Here is a 24033-nt window from a genome sequence, read left to right on the forward strand (position 1 = left end):
GGACTATCACCTGTTTCCATGAATGAAGATCTGGCTAGCAACACAGCACTTTCACAACGACGACAAGCTCTGGATGCACGTCACTAGGTGGCTAAGATCGCAGGCGGCAAAATTTTATGATGAAGACATTTCAAAGCTTGTCCACCGATATGATAAGAGTCCCAACTTGTTAGGTGAGTATGTAGAAAAATAGCATTTTGTCGTTCTTTCAGATGTATACAATAAATTCTTTATACTACACTTAGTTTTTTTCTTTATCCCAAAACGTTCCTTACTTTGTGAATAGCCCTTGTACATTATGTTTTCCCATTATTCGAGCTGCCTTTCCCCATCATTAGCCAGCGTAATAGGGAGTTAACTGTACACCCAAATGGCCATTCCATCACCATAAGTCCTTCTGTCGTAATTTCTTCCACAAACAAATCATCATGCCCCACACCAAATATGTACAGAGTTAGCCTTTTAAATTGTAAATTTTCTTACCAGCCTCTATGTGCATTTCAACTGCATCCTTGTAAAGTCCAGCTTTGAGGTAAAGTTCTTCAGCCACAGAGTAATCTTTTGCTGACACAAAATGCTTTGCTATCATTTCATAATATTTCATCACAGTGTTTGTATCGTCTATCACCTGGAGAGAAAACGAAGAGTTCAAATCAAAATCAACCTCAATATCCACAAAACACTTTAAAACACATTTCCCCTTATCAGGTAAATGAATTCAGAAGGTGAATTCATTAACAAATGAATTGGCAAATAAGGAATCCAATTCTATCATTTATATGTTCATCACACAACATATGACTAAGACATGGTATATGGCATACAACATATTTAGTCTAAATACTGATGTATTAGACAGTATGCAGTGCCTAAATAACCAGAGGGAAATTATGGACATATTCAGAGATTAAAATATGTTTCAATGAAATTATAGGGTTACATATAGAAATATTATGAATAAATCAAATAATTTAATGGAAGTTCTTCAATCCTGATAACTATGCTTTGTGAAATGTCAATACATGTAATCCAATAAAATATGCATAATATTCCAGTGTGATTCCCATATACATACATATTTGCAAGCGTAAACATCAGGTGAATACACAAATTATTCTCCTGATAAGGATTCTTATGAGGCATCATGAGCAATACCTGAATAATCTGAGCAGCCTTCTTCCACTGGCGTGCATTCACTGCTGTTTCCAGAGCTTTCACATTTCGTCCAGCTTCAATGTAATGAGCAAGAGCTGCATCTGGACGTTCCTCACTTTCCACCAAATGGTCACCCCATTCCTCCTCCAAGACAACAACCACTGCAAGAACACATGCTACGATTATAATGCTACCATTAGGACTGAACTACCCTTGATGACATGTATTGGTTGCACATAAATTCACATACAGCAGCTCCCCTGTTTACAGTGGGTTTGACTTAAAATTGCTTCTTTCAACTTATCTGAGCTGCTAGCCAATTTTGAATTTTGCCAATTTTTTTCAACCAGACAATGAATCATCAATGATTTAATTCTACACCTCATCTAAAAACAAAAACATATTTTAGAAAGAGCAACATTCACATGCATTTATGCATTTTTAACCTATTTCTCATATAGATATAATGCCGATTCAATATATCATGGCATTTTCTTTACGATCTGTCCTCCAAAACAGATTTAAATTGTTGAGTAAGTCTCTTTGGGACAGGGTGGCAGTCAAACTGAAATCCCCAGACTTTTCCTTGATTTTCTGACTCTTCAAGTTTTCCAAACTATTTGACAGCCAGCATTTACCAACTATCCATCTCAGCAGATAAAAATGTGATTAACTTCTTTCCAAATTGATTCTTTTCCAACTCCCAATTAAAAAATGCAGCATAACACAATCGCAGTTCTCTTCACAGCAATAAGATGGAAGTAAAAGCAGTTCCTGTACACAGTACATGTTTTGTAGGCAGTAAGGGGTACTCATTAATGCTGTTGTATCTTTCCACAATTAATATGGAATACGGATACGTGAAAGGATATTTTGGTCAACAAGGACAAATTTCAGTTGTTGTCAAGGCATTAAATCAAAATCTAAATTACTTTCCTAAAATGTATCCTTAAGAGAATTATTTGAATCACTTATGCATACAATATGCAAAATTATACGACCTAATAATTAGGGATGGACGGATTCAGGATTTTTTTCGGTTCCAGATCGGATCCTGATTTTTGGAGCCGGATCTTTCGGATCGGATATTTTTGGATTTTCGCATTTTCCTGCAATTCCTGCTATTATACAAAGTAATTATTCAAGTTTATTCTGGGTATGTACAATAGAAGGAATGCTTTTTAGATTTTCATACACATTTTAATATTTTTATAAATTAAAAATCATTTTTATAGGCTTTCAAGTTTTTTTTTTTTTAAACATCTTTACATGCTCAGGACCTAAACTGTTATGCTTGGGTTTGGAAATGAAAATAGGACAAATCTTCGAATAAACCACTGACCAGTGGCGTAGGACAAGAATGGCATGAGACAGCACATTTGAAGAGAGAATCGGAACTCTTTGCACCCTTATTGGCGTTGGATTCACTGAAGCTATTATTCAAAATTTCGGATCTAGACCCGATGTCCTCCGCGACTTTGAATCCGATGTATCCGATAAAGGACAATATCCGCGGATATTTGGATTCGAGGTATCCGATCCGACCATACCTACTAATAATGCTTCCGCACTCATTATCATTTCCCTAAAATAACCATTAAACTGGGGATCATATCTGTAGTAGGAATCATAAGGCATCATAATCAATTAACCTTTAAACTTGCACACTATGTTATGCAGTAATACTTACACTTGGGAAACTTTTGTCGGGCCAGTTCAATGGCCCGAGGGAAAGCCTTTCCTCTTCGGTAAAGCTCAAGTGCTTTTTTATGGTCTCCAAATGATTCCCAAACTTCTCCAGCTTGCTCCATGAACGATGAAGTTTCCAAAGCATTGGCTACATCCTTAACAATCACCTCATCCTCGAGTAAATCAGGTGATTTGTAAAGAAGTCTGAAATGTTAATAAATATTTGGATACATTAATATACCCAAGAGAAAAGTTCAGAGACCATAAAAACCTGTTTCATCCAAATTGTTTTAGACTCATACTAACAGCTCAAGCATAAACTACATTTCTGTTTTCAGCAATTTTGTAACCAAAAGCCTCCCTTTTGTTGATATGTTACCCTTTCCACCCCTCCAACTCTGGCATTATCGCACAAACTAAACTTTCAACTCAAAAATATTTTCTCAACTATTCATAATTCTCAATTTTACCATGATAAAATCATTTGCCTTCATTAGGGCTCCAACCCAGAACTCCAAATTGTCACTCAGTTATGCTTTCAGTTACAAAAAAAACCTCACCTACACTTTCCCCCAATCAAACTTCAGTCTAGGTTTTATTTATTGTAATCTAGATAAAGCCAAATACAATTTCACCTTATAGCACCCTGTGGCAGAGCCTTCAGCTCAAAACCCCAACACTAGGGTATGCCACATGGCTGAGGTCGCTGCCCTAGGACCCTGACAAGACCGCCAGGGTACAGAAAATCCTCGCACCAAAAAATCAACACCCACATACAAGGATCGCAGAGCACACTAAAGATATGTAAGATTTCACTTTTCAGATTTCATACTAAAGATACTTCCCTCCATGAGACCAACCTTCAGTGACGTGCATTGAGACTCTCTTTACTCTGCTCTGTATCTCTGGGCATCACAATAAACGTAGTTTGCTTTACACTCATTATTTATTATTTATTTTAAATAAGGTTTAATTACCATTTCCATCAACCCTTTCACACTCTTCAGCTTGACTGCATACAAATTTAGTAGTTCCAGGGAGTACTTTGCCAAAAAAACTGATTAACCCATTGTGCAGAAATGACGAATCTAGCTCGTCATGACCTTCCGATGCCAAATCGCGCAATGGCATTCGTTTGTTTACTTTGTAGGATGCAGCGAAAATACTGAGCACTCTCCTTGAGGTCCCAACAGAGGACTCTAAGCAAATAAATTGAATCCTGTCAATGCCTTGGACGTTGCAACTACTTGCACTGAAATGACGAGTCTAGCTTGCCATAAACCTTCAATGCCAATGACAAGTGTAGCTCGTCATCATATTTTCATCATTTTAGCACTCTTTGCGGGAACATTATCAATATTTTGAAAGTTAAACATATTTAAAGCATCAATAATCACATAAAAAACTCACATTTCATGAAATATGATGCATTGGAAGTAATAAAATGATTTTATATGAGGAGCAATAGTTGTTTTCTCAATGTTTAATAATTACTTTTTATTTCACTGTTCTACGTTGATTACAAACTTCAAAATATCATTTCATTACCAACCATTCTGTTCAAAATGAACCATAGAAGAAATGATAGAGGATAGGAGCACGATGTTCAGAAATTGAATTGAAGTGAAAAGGGTTGAATGGTAAATTTTGTTTCATACCTTGCCGCATGGTTGGGTAGACCGGCACGAAGGTATAAACGTAGGGCAGACGTAGAATTGCCTTCGCTTTCCTTCAGCTTGGCGGCCTGTTCCTCCCTCCCTGGCTCCTTTAACCACTCCTCCCACTCCAATTTCAACTTATGCACATTATCATGCTCTCCCCTCTGACTTGCTAAGTAATATGCTGGAAACAAAAAAAATGGTTGAAATAGAAGTGGTTCATACCACACAATCATTTAAAGCAACTGAAATCATAATAACCAATGGTGCATAACTCTACTAGGCACACAAAACATGTAACAGATTAAGAGTTCATAGTGCAAGCATAAAGGAACTTGCATATACACCAGAAGATTCATGACCCAAGATGCTAATTCTTTTTGTCCTCAACTCTGCATTTGGCAATGGCAAATTTTCTCTAGCTCTTTCTCTCACTACTCTCCCTTCCCCACCAGTGAAACTCACCGACACTAGTCTCACGCACCCAGACTCTCAGAAATGACCCCATTCTCACTTGCACAATACCCACACCCACTCACACGCTAAGATATTTTGAACAGGACCACTTATTCAAAGTCATTCATTCAAAGTCACTTATTCATACCCAATAATAAGTGACCAGTGTTGATTAATAAGGTATCCTAGATTGGGTGAATGATTTCGACGAGATAAAGAATCCAGGTAATTTACACCCAGTCACAATCCAATATCGCTGATTTAGATTGTTAGTAACTTATACATCGGAAGTACATGCATGTGGTGCAAAAATGGTGATGAGTCTTTCGTGAAGATTTCCACTGAAAGGGCTCATTTTTCCAAAATGTCTCCCAAGACTTCTTCACCAAAATTTTTGAGGACTTTCGCTCTAAAGCAGCCGACCATCTCACTCTCAAACAAGCCATTTTCTTTGGAAACAAACAAAAAATGTAGAACAGGTAAAGAAGGATGTGAAAGAGAAGAAGTACTCAAGAGTGAAAAGGAGAACTGTGTGGAAAGTTGCATTAAACCAATACTAGGATAGCTGACCAGTGATGACTATAATAATGGATCATTGATTATTTGTGGTAATACAGGTAATGCATGCATGAACTACAGCATACTCCCGGTTATCCGGCTGCAGTTTATCCGGGTTGCAGATTATCCGTGCATGTCCATGAGAATAAAATAAAATGGTAAATTTCCACACAATTTTAATTACAAAATACCGACCCGGTTTCGACACTATGCCAAAGAAAGCCAAAGCCAAGGAAAGCCAAAATTGGTACCTTGGTAATGACACTACGAGTCGAAACTGGGTCGGTATTTTGTAAATAAAATTGTGTGGAAATTTACCATTTTATTTTATTCTCATGGATATAAAACATTTACACCACATATCGCCGGACACTGTGAATTATATCCGTGCATGATATTTACTCTCGCTCAATGTTTTCCGCGATCTTTATAGAAAAATAAAATCGGACGCAAAATCATCGGAATTGCTGCATTAATGCTAGGATAAACCGGGCTAATTAATTCCATTAGAATCCCCTTCGTAAAATGGAAGCGATCGCGTGCTAGCTGCATTCACGGGAGCAATGTGTTCCTGTTTTCGAAGCCTCGCAGTGTGCGTCTGCGCTCCGCTAAAAAGATCGCAAACTGGCGAAGAAAGCTCTCATTGAGTCCGGGAAGCACTCTAAAATAACAGGATAACTGCATAATTAATAATATATTGTTTGTTTTACGTAAATTAAGAACATTGCAAGACATTTAAGTGAAGGTTTGGGTTATCTGTGTTTTCCGATTATTCGTGCCGTCTCTCCCCATCATTGGCCATTAGGATAATCGGAGTGTACTGTATTGAAAAACAGAATATCCAATCACAGTCATTTTCCAAGAAGTTTTAAACTCGTATTTTTCGAATCTTTCATGCCCATTTCTTTGAAATCAACTTCTTTTACATGAGCAGGAAGGCTAAGAAAGCGAGAAAAGAGAAAGGTGGGATATGGCTAGTGAGCGGAGAGAGGGCAAAGGGTGGCTAACAAACAGACATAAAATCCAATGACTGCTGAATGGAACGACAGTTCATCCCCATTTCATTGTAAATATATGTATGTTCAATTCACTCGATTTGAACTAACCTTCTTCCCATTTGTTCAGCTTTTTGTACATGTTTAAGGCTTTTTCCAATTGGTTCTGCTCAAGGTATATCAATTCTGCATTCTTGAACTCCTTTTTAAAGATAGCAAGTCTAGCCCATACCTCAGGGCACTCTGCCATCTCTCCTGAAATGAGAGAAAATGAAAAAGCACAAATCAACACGAGATTCATAATGTGCTCAGAAAGAGGACAAAGAAATTGGACATTTCAACGGTGAAACTTTAGTTATGATGCCAACTCTGGAGAATACAATCCAAAACACAATGTAAAAAAAGACAAATCTAAAAGGTTCAACTGCCTGAGAATCTACAATGAATGGAATAAGGGATAATTGGTACAGCGTCCACGCTGGTAAAAAAAATACATATTCACTAAGCATTTTCCATACTATGTATGAGGGGGGACACAACAGTAACCAGATGGATATCGTCGCTCTTATATTTTGGGCATCTCCCACTAGATGGATGTTATTTCATCATTTCTGAGTCAGCAGGCGAAACGGCGTGGATATAGACAGTTGCAGCAAGCCCCTGTGACAGTTTATATTCGTAGAGTTTTTTGACCACTTAGATTTTTGAAATGGTTGATATTCAAGAACAGCACCCAACATTGAAAATTTGTTCTCTACTCGGTAAAACAGAATTGGACACAGTTAATATGTTGTTTACAGCTTATAAATGACACGTTTTAAAAATAACTCAAGTGCATGAGTTATATTTGCAATTCAAGTGTGGCAACATGTCGATCGAAGACATTCAATGCTGGGACTGGACTTCCAGGTTCAGAACTGATGAACATGTAGAAAAAAACTCATCCCCCACTTTTTGCCTCCTGATCAAAAGCGGCACGTGCTGCTGATTTTAGTTTTTGGTAAAAATATGCGTGATACTGCTTCTTCACCCACCCTACTCAGAAGATCTAGCACCATTTGAGTTCCATTTGTTCAACCGGATGAAAAGGGAAATGTTTTAGTCATATTATGGAGGTAAAACAAAATCAAAGGCGGCACTCAAAGGCATCGCAAACGACGAGTATCAAATGTGTTTTGCGTAGTGGAAAAGATGCTTTAACCAATGTATCCGCGTAAATGGAGAGTACTTTGAGGGTGACTAATGTTTGCAAGGCAAAAAATTAAATTTTGAATTAAAAAAAAAAATTTCTGGTTATTTTTGGGTCCCTCCTCGTGCTACACAATGGCAAGGTGATTTCTTGTAGTTTCAATACTTTCAAGACCAAACACACTCTACCACAGGCCTATTAGGTGACTGGTATGTAGATATAGATGTTGAGAAAGAGTGCAATGGAGGAATAAAACTTTCGTATTTAGTGAAGCATCGCTTTGAGAATATTCATGAGGCACAAACCATACTGTTTGGAAAATTCTTCTTCGATTGCTTCCGTCTCCCTCAAGAAGTGCTCCGCACTAACATCTCCAATGGCAGCATAGCAACGCCGAGCGACGTGAAGCTGCTTAGTTTCCAAAGCAAGGGTCGCCAGTGCCCTCCACATGGCCTCAGCCTCACTGGCAGTCCCTCCACCAATCCCATCGAGACCTTCAAGGTAAGCCAATGCACGGTTTACGTCACCATCTTCCACAGCAGTGCCAAACTCAACTAGTCCCTCATCCAATGCATACCCCAACTGGCGCCCACCTTCTTGAACAATGACCTGTAATCAGAACAAACATCCAAATTATTACATTCAACATGCAATTTTAAACACAGACATGAGCACATAAGCAAAGCCAATGGCACCATAGTAGAAATTCACCACGAAAATATCACTTGGCATGATCAGGATAAGAAACTGGATCTCCCAAATGCATTACCAGCCAAGCTACCAATCACACCACCAATCCTAAGTCGAATGATTTTTTTCATGGTGAATAACATCCTTGGCGTAAATAACACAACAATGATTTTGGATGATAATGGAAATATAGTCATCGTGGCCTAGTGAGTATTAGGTAAAGCAAGCATATGGGAAACAAAAAACTGGAATATCTGCAGAAATAACAAAATTTACTTACTCAATCATGAATATATCATATTACCAGCATGCTACACATTAAGTAATCAATTTTATTTAAATAATTTGAAGCCTATTTATGACTATGAAAATATTAAAAATTAGAGAAAACTTATCAAAAATCAGTATTTTTTTTAAATATGCACATATACGAATTCCTTATGCTTTTATTTGGCCAAGGGAAATACATATCTGAAAATTAACAGGACTGTCAAGCTAACGAAACCTGCCAAGAAAGATTAGTGTGAGTATCTTAAAGTATGGTAAATACATACATTGTAAATTTTCATCCAGTAAAGAATACTGTTATTGATTATACAAGGTCTATAATCTCTTATTCCTTCTATACTGCCAATAATGCATACAGTTTTGATGATGTTCATCAATATTTTAAGCGACAATTCTAGGCCACCAACTCAGGACAAATTCATTGAGTAAAAAACTGCTTGTAAATTAAGTGATGGTGTTTATTCACTCACCTCTGTTTTTCCATTAGCCCTGATAACGTCAATGACCTCACCGTTGATAGGCACAGTTGCCACCCTCTCCGGAGAGTCAATTGCATACCATATACAAAGACTTGTTCTAGACTGTGCGACCACCACATCACTTCCAGGAACCCACTAGGGAAAATAAAAAGCCACTTGATTGTCAGACACAGGTCAGCAAAAATAGACTCTTACATTGAAAACACAAGTTTAAAGAAGGAGCAATGGACATTTTTAATCACTCAGAATTTTATTATCATTCAAATTTACCAAAAATCCAATAAAAATCGTTAAAATAGGCATCATTGAAGCAACATAAGTAAGGCACAGGCACAGTAACATTTTAATTAGTTTCAGGTACTACTTAATTTTTTTAAATAAAATTTCATACATAATTAAAGGCCTTTGAAATGTGGTGCTACACGAGCATGAGTAGCAAGTCGGTACCCGAAATGTCAGCGCTCTCATATAGTCTTACCCACGCAGTATCCCGAGAAGATTTTTTACCTATTAGCTCTGATAAGATAATTGTATTGGATTTGCGTGGAGGCCCAATTAACTGGCATGCTGGAAAGGCAGCACCACCAAGGATGGGGAGCAGGCAATGAGCGACACCAATTGGCTACAAAAGGTCATGACTTTATGCGTGTTGGGAAGTCTTTGCTTTGAACCTTCAATCTGTATAGTCATTCGGGCTATTCACGAATAAAGATGCCAAAAGAGTATTGGTTGGAGCAAATTACTTTGTGGCAACAACACAATAGTCAGGAATAAAAAAGCTCAAATCCCTTACCTGTACGTATGAGCAATGAGGAAGCAACATGGTAGGAGGAGATGTCCCGTGGCATGGCACAGGAGAAAGGCAGAGACAGAAGCGGTGGTCACGAAACAGGAGACGTCTTCCAGTTTCATCCAACTCGAGCCAATCAATGCGTGAATCATGGGATATTTGGCCAAGGCTAACCCCTGTTTTCAAGTCCACTGAAACATAAAACAGGTAGTAATGAAGCCCAAAGCCACAAAAATAATAAAGTGCACAAACAAAGTGGACTTTAAAATTAGCTTACAGCGAGCAGAATAATATAGCTACTTCAAAACTTTGTAGAATTTGAAACAATAAATTAAATCAGAAAAAAATGAAACGTTTTAGATTCTGAGGGAAGATATTACTGATTCATTTCAATTTTATCCAAACCATTCAGAGCATAAAATGCAGAACCAAATGCACAAACAAGCATAGTTTGTGAGTAATAAATCCGAGAAGCTCCCACGAATGCTTCCAGTTTATATCATCCATTGCATCACCTAGATTCCAATGAATAGCAAATAAATTTCAGCAGCTACACCCACAACAGCTACTTCACCTTGCTCACATTACGTATCTTGACCCCAATTTTTGATACCACAACTTCGACAAGCTTTACATTTTTACCATTCTATGCACACAGCCAGCTTTACAATGACGTAAAATATTATGTAATAATGGCAAGGATTTGAGCAGAGGTGTAGGGGTACAAAATGTAACAGGATAAGTTATGTTAGCTATTATTCAAAAGTATACCATTACCAAGAAATGAAATTTAGGAATCAAGAAAACTATCAAAATTTACCTATGCAAATAGTCTTGAGATCGACAAGGTAAGCCAGTTTTTTGTACTCATGCACCCCAGCAACTTGTCTCTCATTTATCCTTATGCTAATAACATGCGGATTCATGAATTCCATTCTGAAAGTAAAAATTATGGATTATAATTGGTATTCTTTTAGTATCATTGAAATTTGCTAAATGGCATAGGAATGTCAGATGTGAGTAGAATGATATTTTTTTCATTTTTCATTTTTCATATCATATTTTCTCACGTTATTGCCAGCCAAACTATTTACCGTGCATATATTCTAATTGCTCTCATTGCCAGAGAATGCATACTGTCAAAGAGCCAGTGGAACACATTCTCTGCAATAGTAAAATGGAAGTCTACCGCAAAAGTATTTTTATAGACATAAAGCAAAGAATATGCAATATTTTAAATGAAAAAAGGCAGACAACAATGTATCAATTCCATTTGTTGACTGACAGTAATTTGGCTATCAATCCCATAACACTAAGAGCTATGAGGAAACATTTATTTTATGAATTCCTTTGCAATGAAATATGTCACTTTGGAAAAGAGCTCATCCCTTTTATTATTCAGGAATTATTTGTTTGGAAAAATATTTCCTGTCATCCTTCATGATAAGAAATGCATTTATCAGTAGTTTTCCAGAATATTTTTCAGTGACAAAAAATTTGATTCCAATCTTCTGGAAATTTTTGGAGAAGTATATCTTTTCTTCCCAAGGAATATTTTTTAAAAGGAAGATAACCTCGTTGTAACATCAGTAACTGAGTAAATTTTTATAATAGGGTGGTTTACTTCTTCAAATAAAATGAAAGACATTGATTGCGATTCGTTACCCACCATTAGTATTCATAAAATAACCTCGTTGTAACAGTCTCTGAGTAAATTTTATAATAGGGTGGTTTACTTCATCAAATAAAATGAAAGACATTGATTGCGATTCGTTACCCACCATTAGTATTCATAATAAACATATTACTTGGTTTAGAAGTCCCAGTTTAGACGAATGTTAATGGTCAATTTCAACCTCATTTGAAAAAGGCCCAGGTTGGTGCCCATGCCATGCCATTCCACATGACATCATAGGGACCTGATGCTATACGAGTAGAGAGGAGTTTTACATCTGAGATTACCAACACATGCATGAGGCACAGAGCTCAGGGAAACATCTCTAAACCTTTTCCCTACTATACACGTGTATGTACGTGTGGACGTTTCCTGACCCAGGAGACGACGGCCGTATATTTACGTGTGAGATTTTCCAAGCCAGGAAAAAGAAAGCCGTATGTATAAGTTTTCTAGCTCTCCCCCTCTTAGGATGGTCGCGGCTTTACGTCGTCTTTGTCTTGGGACCAACCCTGCGGGGTTTAGGATTTACCCTCGGAATCCGGGAGCAGGTACCCGGACCCCTCCTCTTTTATAACCCCTCTTAGCAGTAAGGGACAGTGGTCATACAATGGTTTATTCAGTCAGATTTTGAAATAAATATTTGTTCATTTCTCAAGAAAAATAAACTAAGAATTGAATTGTCTTTTGGGCAGTGTTTACAATTTTTAAACGAAATTCTACGATAAATATTAACTTATATCTCGAGTTATGTATAAAAATCAACATGGAAATTGTTGTGGCATTAAATGCGTTTACATTGGCCTTAGAACTTCGATTAAAATTTGACAATTCTCAGAAAAAATGAGGAATTCAATTCAAAGTCTGTTTTTTACATGCAAGCAACAATTATCCATTTGCTAAATACATATAAGCAATACATAAGCTGACCACGAACCAATGCCGCAGGTATGGTCATAAACCCGGAAAGGAGGGAGCACAACTACTCTCGGAGTCCGAGATAATACGAAGTCCCAGCGTGGAGGGGTCGAAAAAGGTTCAGCGAGACCCTTCTTAACAAATGCCCTCCAAAAATGCTCCGCACCACGAGAAAGAAGAGTCTCTTGGGGCTCATTACAGCAGTTGTGCTAAGACGAAAACTCCGCCGTCTCGAAAGGGTTAATAATCACCAATTAAAATTGCCCAAGGTTGGATATTTTCCTTCGTTTGATAGGGTATTAACAATTCTGATTTAAGTCAAGCACTACCTGCTAGCAGGGTACTCTGCTACCTGCTAGCAGCCTGCATCGTGGTGGCACTCAAAGCCTTGCACCAAGGTGGCCTCACACACCAGCACCCGGAACCATAATGACATCACATGGGCTTTTCCCAGCATCCATACTTAGCCGTCACGTTTTCACACGCTTGAAAATTCTCACTTTTCGTTTAGTCGCAAAAATAGATATTGTCATTTACAAGTCTAAAAGTGTGAAATACTAACTCCAGAAGTAATAATCTTTCAATTTAGGCAATAAAAAATAGTAGGAAATCACCCTATTTACAAAAAAATTCATCCTTACCTAAAAGATGCCAAAATAGTATTCTGTCCATATTCAATAATGCTCATTTCACCTCCAGCAAACACCATGCACACATTGGGATTTTCAAAGTAAAACTTCTCCTTGTCCACGTCGTCATTCCCTCTCCTGGAATTCCATGACACTTCACTGAGCAGACTGCGCTTGAGTTCACCCACAAGAAGTGTCTGTGAAGTACGGGCCACAATGAAGCTGTCTCCAGGTCCCATCACTTTCACGTCTTTGATCTCGTACCCATGCTGCGACCTTAACACGACGCCTTTCTCAGCAGCTGAACCCTCAGTGGCACCAGTTCCCTCCAGCTGCCGAACTAGCACCTGGCTCGGACCCACATAGGTCATTTCAAATTTATTCCGCCATATGACCCTTCTGAAAAAAAACAACAACAAAAAAGTGGATTAATCCAACCTATGCACAACTGGGCAGAAAAATATTAACGCATAAATCATAACTCATTAGTACAGTTCCGTGAATTTCCCGAGAAGCGATATTGCGAAATAACACGAAATAACGCGAAATCGGTAAATAAAAACGAAATTTCGCATTTTACGCGATTTTAGGTGAATTAGCGAAAAAATCACATCTAATGAATCAATTAAAGCCTAAGCCTTCATTTTTTAACGCTGCCGACGTTCATTTGCTGTATCTCATTACGATTCCAAGGTCAATTGGCTCGTTTAGTCTCGCGCATGACGCATCCGCGTAATATCGCGCATTGTGGTGATTTCTCCGCCAGAATGTGCCAATAAATTTATCACATCCTCTCTTCGATTCCCATGTATCAATCCTGAAATATTTAGAATGAGGCGCTTTCTCACCTGAAGAATTAGATATTATGAATTAAAAAGTGCTGAAATAAATTTAACGCGGCCGCGGAAGAGCAGAAATACAAGCTCACGCGCCCGTTACGCGTCAATGCCAAGCAGTAATTCCGGTGACTCACCGCGACGCATTGGACAGCATTATTGGATAACTTGTTGCAGGAAGACCTTAAGTGTGGGTATAATGTAACAATTTCGTTGACTTAAACACGGCCGCTGGCTGGGAACGGGACGCCTTTCATGGCATTGCTCACAGCGTGACAGAGAGTCGTCTCGTCTGAAAGCGGCCTGAATTTCACTACTAATGAACTACGTAAGAGCCGGTATATCGGCCCACCGCACTTTTCACCCAAGCGGCAAAAGGCGATATATCGACCCGCTGCACAAAAAGGGTTAATGTATCACTTCACAATGGTCACTCATTTATTGGAAAAGATAATAGTTGACGATATCGCTTTTATTTCAAGTATGGTATTTCGAGGAAGCGACCGACAGCCGAGGTCATTAACCCTTTCACTGCTGTTCAATCTCCGGAAACCTTCCCCTCACATGCGGCAAAAATGTTAAAATGTATTTCCTGGGCCCATGGAGCAGGTACTTCCAGGATGGGTGTGTACACCCTCCGAAGGGTCGCTAATCCGCAACCCTATCCTCGACCGGCTCACCTACGCAGGACCGTCTCCTCGACCCTACCAGCCCCCCTCCCGAAAAGTGACCACTCTGACTGCAATTTGAAAATCAATCAACCAATCTGATCATCAAAAAATGATTGTTTTCATCGCACTCCTGCCAATCAAGCAATCAAGTACGTCTTTGAACCGTGTCTCTGCGATAAAAAATAACGATTTGTTAACTTTGCAACAAAACGTGGCTGTGGACCACCGGAAAACGGCCATTATATCAAAGTTAACAAAATCATTATTTTTCATCGCAGAAACACGGTTCAAAGACGTACTTGATTGCCTGATTGGCAGGAGTGCGATGAAAACAATCATATTGTGATGATCGGATTGATTGATTGATTTTCAAATTGCAGTCAGAGCGGTCACTTTTCCGGAGGTAGGGCCCCCGCTGGTAGGGCCGATGAGACGGCCCTGCGTGGGTGAGTTCGTCGAGGAAAGGGTCCTTGATTAGTGGGTCCCTTCGAAGTGCTTCGGCGAAAGTGCTGACCGCATGGCAGGGAGGAAGAAAAAGTACGTCCACCGCAGTCTGCCGTGCGGACGTACTAGGTACGTCCACAGCAGTGAAAGGGTTAATGCCATGCAGAAAGAGTAGGGAGAAACTCAGCATTGGCAGTATCCTCCTCTCAAAGAAAGGTACCAAGGGTACCACAGCTTAACGTCCCATCTGACAGACTGAAAGATGTACTTTAAATGCCCTCCACAAAGCATTCTTCAAGGATGATTCGGTTCGATATGTTCCACCTCAACAATGAAAAATTTTCAGTCCTAAGGCTTCATTCTCCACTACAACTGACTTTGTAGAGCAGCCCAGTCTTTATTCAGTCAGTCAGTACTCTTCCAGTTTAGTTTTGAGAGAGTATCCAATAACCCAACTTTATATTTTGCCTAAAAATTCCAAAAGAATTTCTCAAACTTCTTCGATTCGAGTCTCAAATCAACTTCCCAAGAGGGTCAAAACATCTGGTGCATAGCACAACATACACGTGTATGTCTAAACATCATGTACACTGGTGTGTTGCAAGTGGAATAGCTGTAAAACCCAGGGTAGCATGTAAAAATGTGAGGATTGTGCTTTACAAAACAAACACATTTATACACAAGTAGATGGTTAGGTAAGGAAATTCCTGCCACGGTTTCTGCACTGATGTTCTCAATGAGTGCAGTTTTCCTGGCACTCCAGCCACCTTTGTCTGTTGTGAGTGACAACAGTTACAAAAGCCATCCTGCTTTCATTTTCAGATCAAAGGTGAGAAGCTCATTATTTCACCACCTTATAGGGTGCATTCAGTCGTTCCGCTGAAAGCTGATTGGCTAATGGACTTTTTACTGAAACTGATGATGTAGTAATGCATGGATTCACCCAAAAACATATTAGAAGAAGAATATGGGTATGAATTCAATAATCAGCCCATCAATTGTACCTGTTATGTTATGACCTGTCATTTCCCTTTCCACAATTAGCTATTCACACCATTCACACAATACAAAATTAGAGACAACAAAATTTGGGGATTCTATGGGAGACCAGTTCTGGGTTGGATTGCCACAAGCTACTGCGTAACACAAAAATTATAAGGGGTAAAATAAAAATATATTCTAAACATTTAATACTATAAATATCACTCCAAAAATAAAATACTGACCTTAGCACAGTTTCAAACAAGTCCACGCTTCCAAGAAGCCCTCCAACTGTAAGTCTTGATCCATCCTGTTTCCAGGAGAGTGCAGTGACGGAATATAAGTTCTGGATATGTTTTCCCTTTCCTTCTTCCCAAGTTCTCCGATCTGGACTCCAGGCATACACTCTTATCCTAATGGTAAAAATATGCCATGAGTAACACAAGATAATTGCAACGCCTGATATAAAATTAAGGTTTTCACGACTTTCATCAATGAATGACCATCTACTCGCATCAAATTACATAATATTCTATCCTCACCTATTATAGCTACCAAGAGCAACTGCTTGGCCACTAGGAGAACAGCAGGCCACATTAAAATCACCAACTTCATCACCACCACCTTCTTCATTGGTGTAGTCAAACGTCTGCTCCAGCAGGCCATCATTGGCATAAATGCAGACCTTACCATCACATCCACCAGCAAAAATAAAACCCAAAGGCCATGCAAGAGCATAGGGTGGAACTTTGTGAGTGGTTATGCGACCCTGTTGATAGAGTGGAGATATGACACAGAATAAAATGACTTGCTAAGAATATGACAAAATAAAATAGTACGAGCGTGATGCGCCTGCTCCCAGCGGGCTTCCCCCGCTCTTTTCAATACAGGTCCACAGAGGGATAGGCACGTTTCTAATTTTAAAATGTAGAAGAAAGGCAGGGTCTTATGTACAAATTTAATTGGAATGTTCATGTACAAATTGAGGTCAGAGGACCTCTTTAAACACAACATAGGAAGTAATTACACTATCCTCTGTTAATACTTGTTCAGTGTTTTCCTTAATATTTACAAAAATATTAAAGAAAGCGCTATATTTACAAAAATATTAAGGCCAGAGAAAGATAGACAGAAAATGGTTCACCATAGCCTGAGTACGTGTTGAGTCCAAGACCTTTCTGTGTTAACTTGAAATAATATGTTGAAAGCGCGTTATATTGCAAAAAATATAATGTTGAAAGCGCATTATAGTACAAAAAATACAATAATATGTATCTGAAACTAAATAGGTATCAATTAAATATCCTGAAATAAAGGTTTGCTCTGCACCATGGAGCAAGTGCGTGACGTCAAGAAGGCGGATCGCCTCATCCCCTAAGAGAAATATCAAGGGTCATTTTTCAAAAGCAATTTTAGGAAACAATAGCAATATTTAGGAAGTAAGATACGCCGTCGCATGTTCTCTGATAAATTCTGTGGATTTTGGTACCTCATTTGCAGAGTTTGGTTGCATATAAGTTGAGAAAAAGGTATCTATACAGTAGAAATATATAAGGAGATGTACTTTTTCTTAGTTTAAAAAAAAATGCACTTTAAGGTTGGGTCCATTACACGTCTATGTCAGTTCTGATTCTGGTTTAGTTCCTGTTCTCTTTGAAGAAAAAGAGAAGAGTCCTGCATGGTGCAAGCCAAAGAGAAAATAACCCTGCGACGAACCCAGGAGACAATGAAACACCCGGTCCCTCTGGTCTTTTTGGTAAGTGGTCATTTACATATTCTTGCAAATTAGGTAATATCGCATAAATTATTTGCAAGACAAAAAGTGATAAAAGTATTTTTCTTTACATTTTATTGCCTCGCAGAAAAAGCAACCGAGGCAAACGCTTAGGGAGTTGTTGGATGACAATTTTTCGAGCAGGTCTTCATTTCTACCTGGTTTTGACAAGGAGAAAGAGACTCGGAAAGTAGCGATGAACCTTGCACAATCAAGGCTGCAAGGGGTACTATTACATCTGTGGCTGCTTCTCTCATCTACTGAGAGGTAAACCCGTAAACCCAAAGCACTGGTGGAGTACAACAAGTTTATGGGTGGTGTACTAGCATGAGTACAACCATATAATCGCCGCTAAAAAGGTCACGAACTGGCAAAGAAAGCCCTCAATGAGTCCGGGAGGCAGTCTAAAATAACAGAATAACTGCATACATAATAATATATTGTTTGTTTTACGCAAATTATGAACATTACGAGAGATTGAAGCGACAGTTTGGGTTATCCGTGTATTCTGATTATTCCTGCCGTCCCTCCCCATCATTAGCCATTAGGATAATCAGGAGTCTACCGTACTTTGTTTTGCCAGTTGTACCTGGCAAATGAAATAATAGAAGCATGCATATATATGTGCACTCACCAATGGTTCTGGATGAGAATCTTCTGCCACGTAATACCTCATAAGGGTTCCATCAGCATGTCCTGAGATAAACCCGGTTCCCCTAGTACTGAAATTAAATGTGAGCCAAATAAAGAAAAGTTATCAAGGTGGCCATTCAAGAATCAACATTAAATTCCCAGAATCATTCAGACAGTGTGCAAACAAAATTTTCCATAATTCCCTATGTATTAACAACATGAAATGCATGGAATACTCATCTAGTTACAAATGGCAAAAATATGATTAAGTGTAGTTGAATTCAAACTTAAAAACAAAATTAAGGGGTACAGTCAACCAAAGTATTTACGAGTGCTTCCTCTTGGTTCCAGCTCTGAGAGAGTCAAATTTGCAAGTAAACCTCCAGAACGGTGGGAATGGTTTTGAGTTCATTACAGTAAGACAAGTTGGAGATCAGAGATCTGACAGAGGAGAAGTGGGAGAGGGGGGTGAAGAACGGGAAGACCAGCACATTCTTAGCCATCAAATAAATGAAGTCAAGTTATCCTAAGCATAGGAATATCAGGGGAGGTGGGAGGCAATTGGGGGCCTTTGGCCAGCGCTCATGATGGGGTCCTCCTTACCGAGGGATTCATGGGTACTCACTCCCTGGGAAAATTTTAGGAAATTGCATACCTAGAAAAGAATTCTGATAATATTCTGGCTCTTAAAAACTAGATAGCATGAAAAGTAAGAATTTCAAAGCTTATAGAGTTTAATAATGTATTATGGTTCTGTTATCTATTTACTTTCATTGATTATGTTTTGTGTTGTACATACTTGACTTGTTCTATACATGTTGTCCACATGTCCTGGAATCAATAAAGAATTATTATTATTATTATTATTATTATTATTATTATTATTATTATAGTGAATTTACTCTTTGAAACCGAGCTGAAATCTAAAACCCTCTAAAATATCCTTTTCGAACAGCCCTGTCAAAAAAGCAGATTCTCTTTTATCTTATGACACTTTTATTCATTTTTATATAATATTTTTGCACTTAGCATGCAGCAAATAAAGCAACTATTGAAAAACATAATATTAAATCAAAACTTGAAGCTATTTTCTAATAGTTTAAATATTATTTTCTAATTGCAGAAAATTTTGTTTTGAGTAATCTGAGTCTTTTAAATTACGCCTGTCATGCATGCTTCATTAAGATGAGAGCATTGTGGGGGCCCGCTAATCTCGGGGCCCTAAGCGATTGCCGACCTGGTCAGACCGCCCCTCAAAGGAATGCATTGATGCACATATTACTTCGTTATCAAGCAATACTATGGCCATCTCCATGACTTTAGATTCATCATGCCAATTTTAGAACAGGCTATTGGTGAACACCAAATTTCATTGCCATCCTTGCACCTGAGAGTTCCACTATTCCAACCATTTTCTACGTAATACAAGTAGAGCTCCAACACCTCCTACTATACCCCCAAAATTAGCAATTCGTTAATAAATGCTATCTATTCCATTATCACTTTTATCAACGAGAAAGCAACCTCCATCATTGGTGAGGAAAGATTACCCTTGATAAGTGCACAAAGGTGTACTTCATGGGCCATTTAGCCCAAAAGGTGTACGAGAAAATCAGTTGCTATGTATGGGGAGCATATTTCACTAGCGAGAATAGTAAGGAAGATAACAGAGGAATTAATTTTTTTTTTTTTAACTTTCCAAAATGGAAGGTATGATAAGTGCAGACTGCTCAACCCCTTAGTAGAATTAATTTCATGGTGTGAAAATATTTAATTTTATCTGCAGCATATTTTCCAAAAATTCTTCACTAATCAAATGCAAGGAAAATGTTATTGTTTACGGTTGAGTTTACTTTTCATAAAAAGAAGGTGGGATTATCCAGTAGTAACTAATGCAAAACAAAGAGTAAATATATTTTGTCCCACAAATAAAATTTTATGGCAAAAAATATGTTAAACTACCTTTATACCCATTCCTGAAAAACGAGATACGAGATCTACAGCCTTGAATAGTACAAAATAGAAAATGGAAATGCCCCAAAAAGCCATAACCTATTAAGCTCGTCCATTTTCACCAACTCAGGTTTACTGCCTTGTTTACCAAGACCCAGGTCAGTGCAAAATGGATAAGTTTCATATATTATTACCGTATATGTCTGAATATAGTCCCCCCAATTTTTCCAAAAATGCCCGTGATAAAAGTTAAGGGGGGGAATATATTCAAACCCATTTTTTTAATTTTTTCCCGATACTCAACCCTCAAAATTAGGGGGGAGGTATTCAGAGGGGTGTACATTTGGAGGAATACGGTACTTTTTGAAGCATTTCCATATTCTATTTCAAATACCCATTACTTGATTCTCATGATTCATCAAATTCATATTCATCCTTCAGCCTTTGGAAAGAAGTTTTGTCATCAGTATTAAGTAAGCAATGAGCCCCTGTGGGATGGTCAAGGATTGACTTCATTATCCCCAAGCTGAAAACCACCTAACATTCCCTCGCCAACAAGTCACCACTAAGGGCTCCATTTTCTTTCGGTGTTTTCAGAACCTGAATGACCTTGGTAGGCCAGCAAAAAACAAAAACCTGAAACCTTAAGTCAGTGAGCCCTTTCAACAGAAAAAAAAGAGGAGGCATCGCAAAAAAAGAATTTGCTTAGTTTGCCTTTCAAACTCCATCTACAGTGCAGTAAAAAAACAGTAGTTATTATCTGATTTTCCTATGTCAGAGAGCACTCTGATTATTCTTTCTCCGTGGTTCTATGTATCAGTAAAATGCAATTTCATTAGAACTAAGAGACGCTATAACCATGTGCCGATGGCTATAGAACAGGGTGCACGTGTGCTCATTTCAATTCCTAATTTTATGTCTTCTGATGCATTGTGTGACCCCTTACCTGATCAATCAGTTGAGTTAACCCCTCAGCAAGTGCCAACACCCGTTATTCAGCTCCCTATTACCCACTATACCCCTCCTTCCCCACTTGTCCAGCAAACATCTGAATGCACACAAAGTAAATGTTTGAACTTGCAGATTTTAAATTAATGTGGCATGTTTCATACGTGATTTTTTATTTGAATTTTGTAAGTCTTTTGTAGGTTTTTTGCGAGTGGATGTGCCATTTGTGCTGATGTTAGTTTCATTATTATAATTTGAGCGCACTCCCTGGCCATACTTCTATCTTGGTGAACAGCAATGAAGAGAACATCACCACGGAACAAATAAGTCCTGTTTCTCTCACTGAGAGTCATATCTACCCCTAATGTCGGTGTCTAACACATCCTCATTTCTTTCAGCGATCACCAAGAAAATAATGAAGATAAAACAAATAAGAAGTCAAATGAATTCACCCTGTGGGAATATTTTGGTTCACTTAAGTACATTAGCATGGGAAAATGTAACCATTGGAATCTGGGTACCTACCAAATTAACAATTAAAGATTTTAAAAGTATTCCATTATGCCTCTTCGCACTCCAAAGAATGATCATTGAAGAGAAATTGATGTACTTACTTGACGGCAAGTGCAACTACAAACGAATCTGTAGTATACAAAGTCTGAGAGCGATTATTCCTGATGTGACCAGCCCGAACTTTTCCATCTGCAAGCCCGATCACAATGGGCCCCTCACTTGGCCAAGCAAGGCAAGAGACTGAAGATTGAAGAGGAAACTTGTTGCATATAACTTTCTTCTCTCCCCTTTAAAAAATAAAATCATTTAGGCGATCGGTTTATCAGAAACGCAATTATGAGGTTGAGAAATTAGCGATGAGTACGAACCACTCTTCTCCAACTTTGTACACAAACACAATATTGTCGGACTGGCCAACAGCAATTTTTGTAGAATCGGGTGAAAATGCCAATCCCGTGATTACATAGCTCTTTTTTCCAAACTGAAAAGAAATACGCATATTTTCTTGGAATTAAAACAGCAAACTATCCATGATATTGCGTGTACATTCATGATGTGGTTGCGCAAATCATACCTTAGCATCGACTGGTTTACTTGGAAATTTGTCTTTTTTCTCTCCTGTATCATCAAATAATTGCACCACTCGATCTGAAGAGCAGATGGCCAGCTTGAGGTTGTTTGGGGCCCATGTAATCGCTGCAATTTTATCAGGAGATTCCTTACGAGTTAAAAAAAAAACAAGATATTAGCACCGAATCGCAATGAATAATCGTATATTTCGTAATGCTTTCTTACCTGAGCAGGCAACACATTCTTCAAATGCTTGAGTTGCATTCTATTTTATTTGAAATATCCAATTCTCAAAACTGCTTCAGAGACATTGAAATTGCTCGCATATACCTCCGGTCGAATAAACCTGACGATTCAAGTAAGCTTCTCCTTTCGCTCTAAGTTACACGAATTTCAAGGCATGATCGGAATTCTTCACCGATTAAAAACGCTTTCACCAAGTATTGATCCATAAACAAAATTCTTCTATTCTGCCACCAAGTGCCGAGTCAAAAATGTAATTGGATTGATAAAACTAAGGATATAAGTAAAAATGTTTCAAACACGCCACTGCCTTCTGATAGTTATGGGAGACATAACACTGTTCCCTCCTACCACTGACATAAAACTATCGCAGAGAGACAATTACGACAATTATGAGACCGCTCATTTTTACTTCCAAATTGTTTGGAATGTTTGAAATTTTGACGGCACTGGCAATTCCTCTGTCTTCGTTGCATCAGCGACGCTCTGGGTGGTTTGTTAAACTTCTGTTCCCAGAGCGGTAATTTAAAAGTCACCTTGACTGGCACATCAAATAAACCCCTCGCCTCGTCGGAATTTCTGATTTTTGGTTCTTCACTAGTCCCAGCCTTCTGGCTGTCTCCAGTGTGTTTCAATAATTATAATTTCTGGTAGGTTTTGTCAGTATTTTATTGTAGTGTTTCGGGTGGTGTGACTATTTAGGGGGAGGGGATATGGATTGGGAGAAATGCTGAGTTTGGAGTTGCGTTTTTGGGTTGAGTTCGGTGTGTATTTCCAGAGGTTGATTATTTTGTCGTTTCCGGTATGACTGACTGATTTTGTGAATGATGATAAATTTTCTTTTAATTCGTAGAGGAGTACGAAGTGATGCGCAGGTCCTGGTGGATATGCTCTGTTTCTAATAAACCATGGGGCAGCAACAATTTTCCTGATGAGGATGTCTATTGAATTTCGGTTATTTCGGTCTATTGAATTTTGGTTAGTGGTGATGCATATGACAGTAGTGGTTTGACCATGATTTTATATAGGGTGACTTTTGTTTTTAAAGATAGCTTTGATTTCTTCTGTAGCAGTGGGCAACGTAATCATGAGTTTGGTGCTTTCTAATCGTGTGTCTGCGCTGATCTGTTTGAAACTGTTTTGCTCAGAGTGTGTTCCATTTGCAGTCATGACATCATCTGTGCTAAACAGATGGAAACACATCCAGCACCGTCATTCGTCTGCGCCCAGCTGTGCTAGCAGACGAAACTTGTGATAACGGGAAAATATAAAGCAGACGGGAAATGTAATCCACCATC

General features: G+C 38.5%; 1 protein-coding gene across 1 annotated transcript in view; it reads right to left on the reverse strand.

Moving 5' to 3' along the window:
• Positions 1-23179, reverse strand: part of LOC124163671 (intraflagellar transport protein 172 homolog) — a 60217-nt gene extending 37038 nt beyond the window's left edge. The window contains exons 1-17 of the mRNA XM_046540731.1: positions 22718-23179; positions 22497-22640; positions 22291-22403; positions 22024-22209; positions 18510-18597; positions 16644-16870; positions 16347-16514; positions 13182-13568; positions 10768-10883; positions 9951-10138; positions 9149-9292; positions 8006-8309; positions 6623-6766; positions 4503-4686; positions 2846-3048; positions 1156-1316; positions 484-628 (exon numbers count right to left, since the gene is read on the reverse strand). Of these exons, the coding sequence (XP_046396687.1) occupies positions 484-628; positions 1156-1316; positions 2846-3048; positions 4503-4686; positions 6623-6766; positions 8006-8309; positions 9149-9292; positions 9951-10138; positions 10768-10883; positions 13182-13568; positions 16347-16514; positions 16644-16870; positions 18510-18597; positions 22024-22209; positions 22291-22403; positions 22497-22640; positions 22718-22756 (2941 nt within the window). The 5' untranslated portion in view covers positions 22757-23179. The remainder of the gene's footprint in view (positions 1-483; positions 629-1155; positions 1317-2845; positions 3049-4502; positions 4687-6622; positions 6767-8005; positions 8310-9148; positions 9293-9950; positions 10139-10767; positions 10884-13181; positions 13569-16346; positions 16515-16643; positions 16871-18509; positions 18598-22023; positions 22210-22290; positions 22404-22496; positions 22641-22717) is intronic.
• Between the last annotated feature and the right edge of the window lie 854 nt (positions 23180-24033).

This window comes from Ischnura elegans, chromosome 8 (assembly GCF_921293095.1).
Source record: "Ischnura elegans chromosome 8, ioIscEleg1.1, whole genome shotgun sequence".
Classification (NCBI taxonomy): domain Eukaryota; kingdom Metazoa; phylum Arthropoda; class Insecta; order Odonata; family Coenagrionidae; genus Ischnura; species Ischnura elegans.